This window comes from Mesitornis unicolor, unplaced genomic scaffold, assembly GCF_000695765.1.
Source record: "Mesitornis unicolor isolate BGI_N332 unplaced genomic scaffold, ASM69576v1 scaffold38569, whole genome shotgun sequence".
In the NCBI taxonomy this organism is placed as follows: domain Eukaryota; kingdom Metazoa; phylum Chordata; class Aves; order Mesitornithiformes; family Mesitornithidae; genus Mesitornis; species Mesitornis unicolor.
Genome location: NW_010210008.1, coordinates 27,981 through 36,162, shown reverse-complemented (window position 1 = coordinate 36,162; position 8,182 = coordinate 27,981). Strand labels below are relative to the sequence as shown.

At 37.6% G+C, this 8,182-nt stretch overlaps 1 protein-coding gene across 1 annotated transcript; it reads left to right on the top strand.

Annotated features, from left to right (window-relative positions):
- Positions 1-1,312: 1,312 nt before the first annotated feature.
- On the top strand, positions 1,313-6,207 carry BFAR (bifunctional apoptosis regulator). Its single transcript, XM_010193052.1, has 7 exons — positions 1,313-1,575; positions 2,401-2,602; positions 2,956-3,125; positions 3,782-3,926; positions 4,175-4,345; positions 4,829-5,031; positions 5,928-6,207. Exons 1-7 carry the CDS (start codon positions 1,313-1,315, stop codon positions 6,118-6,120), a joined length of 1,347 nt encoding a protein of 448 aa, XP_010191354.1. The 3' UTR covers positions 6,121-6,207.
- Positions 6,208-8,182: the final 1,975 nt, after the last annotated feature.

Below are 8,182 nucleotides of genomic sequence, written 5' to 3'. Positions count from 1 at the left end.
GGAGGCGGGCGAGGAGCCGGTGAGCCCTCTGCTTCTGACCCGCCTCTCGTTGGCTGCAGGCTGCGGGCTGACATAGTTCTGCACCCACAGCAGTCCCGTTGCCTCTCTCTTTCAGGGAAACGAGAAGAATGTTCTTGGGTGCAAAACCTTGTTTTTATTTCTCCTCTTGTAAGTGATGTTTCGGGTTTCTCTTTTAGAAAGCCAATGATCTTTGTCTTTTGCTGAGAAAAGGCACTCCGAGGATCTTGGCTGCACTATCGGTTTGTAATTCTGTACTGCTTGTAATTTTTAATTTTTTTTTATTCTTTACCAACTTGCATACTTACTTCTTTGATCTGGATGGAGAGATGGTAACTTAGTAGTGAGCAGGAGCCACGTGGTGGAGAGCATAAAGCATATTTTGGTTTGTTAGTGCCTGAGGAGAAAATTGTACAGTTGTTGATAGCTTCTAACAGATGATGGCTGATAAGTAAATTATCTGGATCAGTGTTTTTCTTAAGAAATTAGATAGAGCCATCTGAGAGAATATAGTAGGAACAGCAAGCAAATAGGTTATATATTTTGTAAGATTGGAACAATCTTAAACTCATCTGTGCATTTTCTGAAATACTGGCAAAGTGTAATTACCAGTAAAGTTACTATGGAGCTCAGTCCTTCACTGAGATGGCAAGCAGATCTTTCCAGATCAGTCCCTTATAATTCTGAAGCATATGACTTTGTGGATGGTTTTTTTCTTTTAAAGACTGCCGAGCAATGGATAGCATTGACCTTTGTTAGTAATGTTTTATTCCGTATGCTTGGAAAGAATACTGATGGAGTAAATGGAATCACTGTGTTATACCACGTTTTATTTTTGTATTCTCTGATGGTATTTTCTAATATTTCTTTTGATTGGTGTCTTTTACTAAAACCTTAATTAAAGATACTGTCAAAAGTAGTACGAGTCATAGTAACTGCCTTTTTTGTTTCACTTTCACGTGCTATGTAACACAGGATAAGAAAATGTAGAGAGACTGAGCCCGGTTGTTTACATCTAGAATCTGGTTTTGATTGGGTTTTTGCAGTGCGTGTGTTTGCCATGAATATGTTGTTGAAGATCATATGACACTTTGGGGAGAGCTAAGTTACTGAACAAGTTGAAAACCATCAGAGCGACTAAAGAATTGCAACGATAAGTCATACTGCTTGCAAGTCTAAACCGCGGCTGTAACTTTCTTCTTAATGAGGTTCATCTTGTCGCTTTGCAGAAGTAATGCCTTATTTGGTCTGAAGGTCTGCGAGAGCTTTGTGTTTGCATAAGGCATAAAAGAAAATGGAAGATGAGACTTCACCAGGTGAAACGGAGAGGGCAAAAGTTGCACGGCGTGCTGCTCCTGAGCTGGATCGGCAGATATCGGTCAGCGAGTTCCTTTGCCACTGCTGTTACGACATTCTGGTCAATCCCACCACCCTCAACTGTGGGCACAGTTTCTGTAGACATTGCCTAGCCCTGTGGTGGGTGTCATCCAAGAAGAACGAATGCCCTGAATGCAGAGAAAAATGGGAAGGATTCCCCAAAGTCAACATCCTCCTCAGGTGGGTGTACTGTGCCGTTTTTGGAGTTCGAAAACTGCCAGAATTAGTGCTCTGGTTTCTCGAGTTAGCTGCAGATTTTCTTAGTTTATTGGTAATTGAACTTCACATGGATGTTTAAATCATGAAGTCATCATGTTGTGCGCTTGCACTAAACTGCTCGAGCACATTTTCCTACATGGACTGAAGGGTGGGTTGGTTGGCTTTGTTTTCGGTTTTAGGGGTTTTTTCCCCCTTCTTATTTTTTTGGGTTATGGAGAAGAGGGATCCTTTTTTAGTACTAAGACATTTACATCTTTTAATACAGCTGGATGTTTCCTAATAATTCTAAGTTAGAATGATATCTGATAATTGCATAATTATTTCTGTAATAGGAATCATTTATAGGAAGAAATGGGATCTTATTGCGGAACAAAGCTAGAAATATCCATTTACTGTCTTGAGTTACCCACGAGTTCTTGTGCTAGTAATCCTTCATTGTAGGTTAATAATATTTGAATAAATAGATGATAGGATTGATGATAGGCTTTTATGTTGTCTTTTGCTTAGCCTTGATTATTCAAAAATGTTTGCCAGTAGCACACACAATTCTAGTTCTATATGAGAAATAAAGATTTTTATAATGTGATGTTTTAACTTCCTCTATCTTGGGAAGGTAAGGAAGATGTTTGGAAGTAATTGATTTAAATTTAACTTTATAACTGATGTGTTCTTGCTTTCAAAGATGACAGTCCTTCATAGAGGCTGGAAAGCAAAAATCTAGCAATCCCTTTTCAGAACGTTAAGCCTCAGTGTTTGTAGTACAATGACCAATATTTTGTCCATTAGGGATGTAATTGAAAAGCTATTTTCCGATGCCATTGAACAAAGAAAAGAAGATATTCAACAAAACAGTGATGTAGCACGCAGCTTAGCAACCTTCCAAAAATATGGGAATGACCAGGCCCCTGCAGTGCCAAACACTGGAAGAATTAATCGTCGAGGAGGAGGTTTTTTCTTAGGCGTTCTGACAGCTCTGACCTGTGTAGCAGTAAGTTTCATCTGGTTGGTTTTCTGTATTTATTTCATTAAGCATGCAATCAAATATACTTAAATTACATGCATATAAAAAAATCATCAGCAAAGAAGAGGCTTAAGCTGAGCAGAGTAAAGGCGGCAGCGTTCAGAGTTGTCTGTCAGGAACTAAAAACTGCAGCATACAGCAAACAGAAGTTAGACCAATTGGGTAAAACTTCAAGATGCTTTCTTAACCTGAATATTCTAGGATACGTATAACAGAAGATTCTACCTGTGAAGCTCCTTAATGCGTGTTTATTTGTATCATTAATCTATTTCCTTTGTAGGTAAAGGATCTACCTTTTTTTTCCCCCCATGTACATATAGGTAGTTCTACTTCGGTATCACTGGAAGAGCAGAGAATTTAAAGAAGATCTTCTTGTCCTCAAGCCTGTTGCTAAATGGACTGCTGAGGAAGTGATAGTTTGGCTAGAGCAGCTGGGCCCATGGGCTGCACACTATAAAGACAGATTTTTACCAGAGAAAGTGAATGGAAGGTGAGAGGCCTCATTGTCAAGAACAGTTATCATTTGATTGGACTAGTGGATAGCTTTCCTTAGGGATGGTGTTTTGTGAAATGAATGTCCTTTACTCCATAAATTGTGGGAATATTCTGTTGATGCACCAGAATAAAATTCAGGGGAAGTTTTAACAGCTGTAGTTGAAACCTTTAGCAGTAGAGGTAACTAAGTGAGGTAACTGAGAATTTTCTAAGAACTTTTAAAAATGCTGACAATGCTGACTGAAATGATACTGAAAGTAAAATTCTACTAATGTGTTATCCACCCCTCCCACCTTTTCTTTCTTGTGAAAATACACGTGTGCTCTATGCATTCTTGCATTCCACCCAAGAGCTCTAGGTTTGATTTCAGGAGACCAGACTAGATCTGTGAAGTACTGAAGAACTGTATTCAGTAATAGCCAACAAGCTGATAAATTTGCATGAAAGCAGACAAGAGAAAACTTGAAAAGAAGGACATTTAAAACCCAGGCTCTGAGAAACAGTTGATTCAGAACACTTGATGTGGAATGTAATCCAAAAGGGTGATACCCTCTATCAGTAGCTTGTTGTTTCAGTATGATGAACAAATTAGCAATTACATATCTTTTTGGTGAAGAGGCACTGTTCACCTTCTGAATTCTGCTTTTGTAGACTCCTTCTAACACTGACAGAGGAGGATTTCACCAAAGAGCCTTACAGTATAGAGAACAGTAACCACAGAAAAGCCATTATGGCAGAACTGGAATGTGTGAAAACTTTAGGTGTTAAACCTCCCCAGAACCTTTGGGAATATAAGGTAAATTTTATATAAAGTCTGTCATGTCTATTAAGTGTTTTTAAAATAATATCTTTAAAAGAATTTAAAGCCGGGAGGAGCGTTAAGGTAGTAGAACTACCCTTGTAAAAACTGCTCTGTTTAATGAACTGTTGTATTTGAAAAACAATCCTTTGAAAAATGTTTTGTCAGAAAAATCTAAGAACTGCCATGTCCCTTTCTTTTTATCTTCTTCGCTGTTTGAAACTTGATGATTTGATACCTTTCAGGCAGTAAATCTAGGAAAATCACTTTTTCTTCTGTACGCACTGAAGAGTTCTCCAAGACTCAGTATGTTATACCTGTATTTGTTTGATTACGCAGAAGCTTTCCTACCTTTCATCCACACAACTTGCCCTGTGCAAGAAGACAAGTATGAAGATCTTGTCACAAAACTACTAGTAAGTGTTCAAAACACTAAATATGCTACTTGCTTTAGTTATTAGTGTTTTAAGAGTAGTAGCATAAAACCACAATGTAAGTATTCACCATTTCGTCTCTTTACAACTTTTTTTAAAAAAGTCCTGCAAGGTATTTCCTTGATTTTTATTGTACGTGCACACCGGTGACCCTTAGTAAGTGATTTAAGGCTTTTAAGGCTTTAAATTTGTCAAACTGATTTTTTTTAAGCTCACATGGCTATAGAAAGGCTGTTCACTCAAAATACCGGTGTTTTAACAAATAGCATTATAAGGTTCGGCTGCCTGTGATGTTTTATTTTCAGCTCATGGAAATTACTGGATGGTAGTAGTATCTACCAGAAAGTATAGTATGCTTTCAATGTATTTAAATAAAAAAAGTCAACAAAAGAGTAGTGGAAATAAGCCAGTATTACATCTGTTTAATAGGAAATTGATTAACAGTCTTTTTATGCTACTTTACAGGACCTTAAAGATCCTTCTTGGAAACAGTGGAGAGAATTCATTGTGAAGTATTTATTTTTGCCATACCAGCTGATAGCTGAATTTGCTTGGGATTGGCTGGATGCGCACTACTGGACATCAAGATTTATAATTGTAAATGCCATGCTGCTCTCTGTTCTGGAATTGCTCTCCTTTTGGAGGCTCTGGTCAAGAAGAGAAATGAAGTAAGTCTTGCTGAGCTTGTTGAAGAGGGTAGGAAGTACATGGCCTTATAAATAGGAAGTAGCAGTTTTACGACTTCACAGTTGCTCACTTAAATGACACTGTTTAACCGTAACTCTGAAGTTAATAAGAACATGTGAATCTGAATCCACACATACACTGGTACTTACTGTGGAGTATCTTTATTGCTGTGAATGCTTGAAAAGGAACTTACAGCTGGTTCTGCTGATCAGATGTAGCCAATGCAGGAACGGTCGTAAGTGTTTTCTTAACCATCAGACAAATACTAACTCTTACCTTGAGAACTGCCTGTTATAGTAACTGGTATGAGCTGTCAGCTGAGAAATAAATGTGTAAGAATTTTGTCATTATATGCTCATGACATAGTTATTCTTTATCCTGAGGACTCATCATTTAATAAGTTTAGTTACACTGCTACTGTTTCTGGTAGGTGATCAAAATTGCTGTTTTCAGTTATTGCTTTAGCCTTAATTCAAACATATTAATGTTACTTTGTAAGTGCTGTGATCTTTTATTTATACTTCTAGGGACTTGCATAGGAGAAATTCTTGGTGTATCCTGGGTTTTCATTTTCTCTGCTGGCAGGCAGGGGGCAGAGCACGTCCAGAAGAGAACAGGCATGGAATAACCTACGACAAATCTGGAATTTGACCACTGTAACTTGCTGTGCTTTGTGGTCTCAATAAATTGACTTAATGCTTCCTGATATAAAATCTAGTATTACTGTATTTTAAGAAAGTTTTTCTGTAGTGCAAATGATGTTTTACCTGAGTAAGGGCTAAATAATTTGAGGCTGCAGCACATACCAGCTTTTCTTAGAATGGTTGAAAACAAAACGGAAGGTTCCTCTTAAGCCTCTTCCTTTGCTTTTTCACAGGACTATTCCTCAGAGAATGCGGAGACACCTCTGGAAAGTCTCAACCCGGGGTCTTTTTGTTGCCATTTTTTGGCCTTTTATTCCTCAATTTGTCTGCAATTGTTTGTTTTACTGGGCCTTGTATTTTAACCCGATCATAAACATTGATCTTGTGGTTAAAGAAGTAAGGCGTCTGGAGACACAAGTGCCGTGACTTGCATTGGAACTTTTGAGCTGTTTAGCTTCTAAAAGTGGACATTTGAAATAAGCTTTACTCTTCTTTATATACGTGGCAGTGAAACTGGTGGATTATGTTAACTTTAAGATGCACAAAAGCCTTAAGGTAAGTTACTCCTAAACCAGCTGATTCCAAATCTGAGGATGGGCTTTATTATCTGAAAGCAATTTTCTACTGGAAAAAAAAACAACTACATTCCTGATTTAGCCACATAAAACTTACAGAGTCTTATCACCCGATTTTTTTAATCAAATCAGACTTCTCTATCCTGTCTCGAGCATTCTGGTTATTTTCAAGCCTGCCTTAAAATCAGTGTCTTCTGAACAGCTGTGCCGATTTTCATGGTTTTTTGTTACCTTTTTATTTTTTAACTTGGCATTTCATACCAGCAATGTGTTCCTCAACTTCAGTTTACCAAAGGAAAGCTCTTCCATGATAGGTTTGGTACTGAAAGTAATTCAATATTTTCAGCCTTTTTTACATGTGAAGTCGTGACTGTCAAATACGGAGTCTCACAGGAGGGTCTGTGCTATTTTGCTGTTGACTGCTTGAGTTTTCTTGTCTTATGGAAAATGTGGCCATTGCCATTCAACATTTTTTATTCAGCATCAGTAGGTTCTTTAATGCCCTCCTCTTGAAGTCTGTTGCTAATTCTTAAATTCAGGGTTATCTCTTAAAATGGATTATTTTGGAAAAGTGACCTGACACTGTAATTACATCTCACTGCAATGCAATGCGTGTACCTGTGATCTGTGAGCGAATAGTGACTGGAAAGTTACTTTGTGTAAACGGGATTGCCAGTTGTTGATGGTTTTTTGACTGGAGCAAAAGTTACTTTTCAAGGGCTTTGTCACCTTGCGTTCTACATTGGTTTAATTTTTTTTGTATTTGTCTAATTAATGTGAACTTTAAATTTGCCTATGAATATTTTTAAAGATTAAAGATCTCTTTTGAAATCTTCATCCTTCCTAAAGAAATGCTATTACTTTGGTTTGGTTTTTCTTACACTGAAATACTTGCCATTCGCTTTGACTTGTGCAAACTTGCTTTGTAGCTCTGCATCTTTCAAGAAGTTGAGGTGGATGAAAGCAGACCTAAACCACTCCTGGTTCTTAAGCTGTTACAGTTAGCAGTTATGAAGAAGTGTATTATTCAGCAATTGAAGTTACTGTCTTCCCTTCCTAAAAGGTTTCAAATAACTATGGAGTGGCCCAAGCTAAAACCATCTTTACTTCCTTATGAGGTATATACTTCTGAACTTTGCAAATGCTTGCTGTCCAAGCTCAAATACTTCTGGGAAAGGCAGTTGGTCCCACTGACTGCTACTTTTTTCATGTACCTGTTTTGGTGCTGGTTTGCGTTTGCACTTTTAAGTCTGGCTCTGAAGGGCAGAACTTACCCCCGTGCCCAGAGGAAACTCAAGGTGTACATCGAGTAAGGAGCTTGAGCCATATCAAGTGAACTTCTTAGAAAACAGTATTTAAAAACTAAATACTAGAAAGAACAATTATTAGGCATTTTTTTAATACAAGTAGGACTACTTAAGGTGAATTAGATGCAAAAGTTAAATTAGGCTTCAGAGTAACTGTTTAATATAGATGAGAGGGCTCTTTTTGCTGACACTGTCACTTCATGCATTTCTTCCAGTCAATTCAAAGTTCACAAATGTTAACGGTGGTGGTGGAAAAGTTTCATTATATCCAGCAGAGCAGGGATGAAAAGCTTACAGTGAATTATATTATGAATCTGAATATAAACTAAATTATTTTAAATCACTTACTCCTTAAGCTGATAAACTCAAATTCCTATTTAGTCAATAAAAGCTTACACAGAACTAATGAACTTGCTTTTAGTCCATGCACTGTAGAAGGTAAATAAGAAAATAAATGTTTACTTTGGCCATTGTGGGGTGGAGAGGCTGAGGTGGCAGGAAGGAGGCTCAAGAAAGGAGAGGATCACTTATTGTCACTACTGTGACAAAAAAAAAGAAGTAGATTTAAACACATACAGAGTCTTCATAAAGATTGATGTTCTGCCT

Excerpts from the sequence above, each read along its gene's own strand:
- BFAR (XM_010193052.1), top strand. The coding sequence starts at position 1,313 with ATGGAAGATGAGACTTCACCAGGTGAAACGGAGAGGGCAAAAGTTGCA. Across the intron at positions 2,603-2,955 it reads CAGCTCTGACCTGTGTAGCA|GTAGTTCTACTTCGGTATCA; the intron begins GTAAGTTTCATC and ends ATGTACATATAG. Across the intron at positions 5,032-5,927 it reads TGGTCAAGAAGAGAAATGAA|GACTATTCCTCAGAGAATGC; the intron begins GTAAGTCTTGCT and ends GCTTTTTCACAG.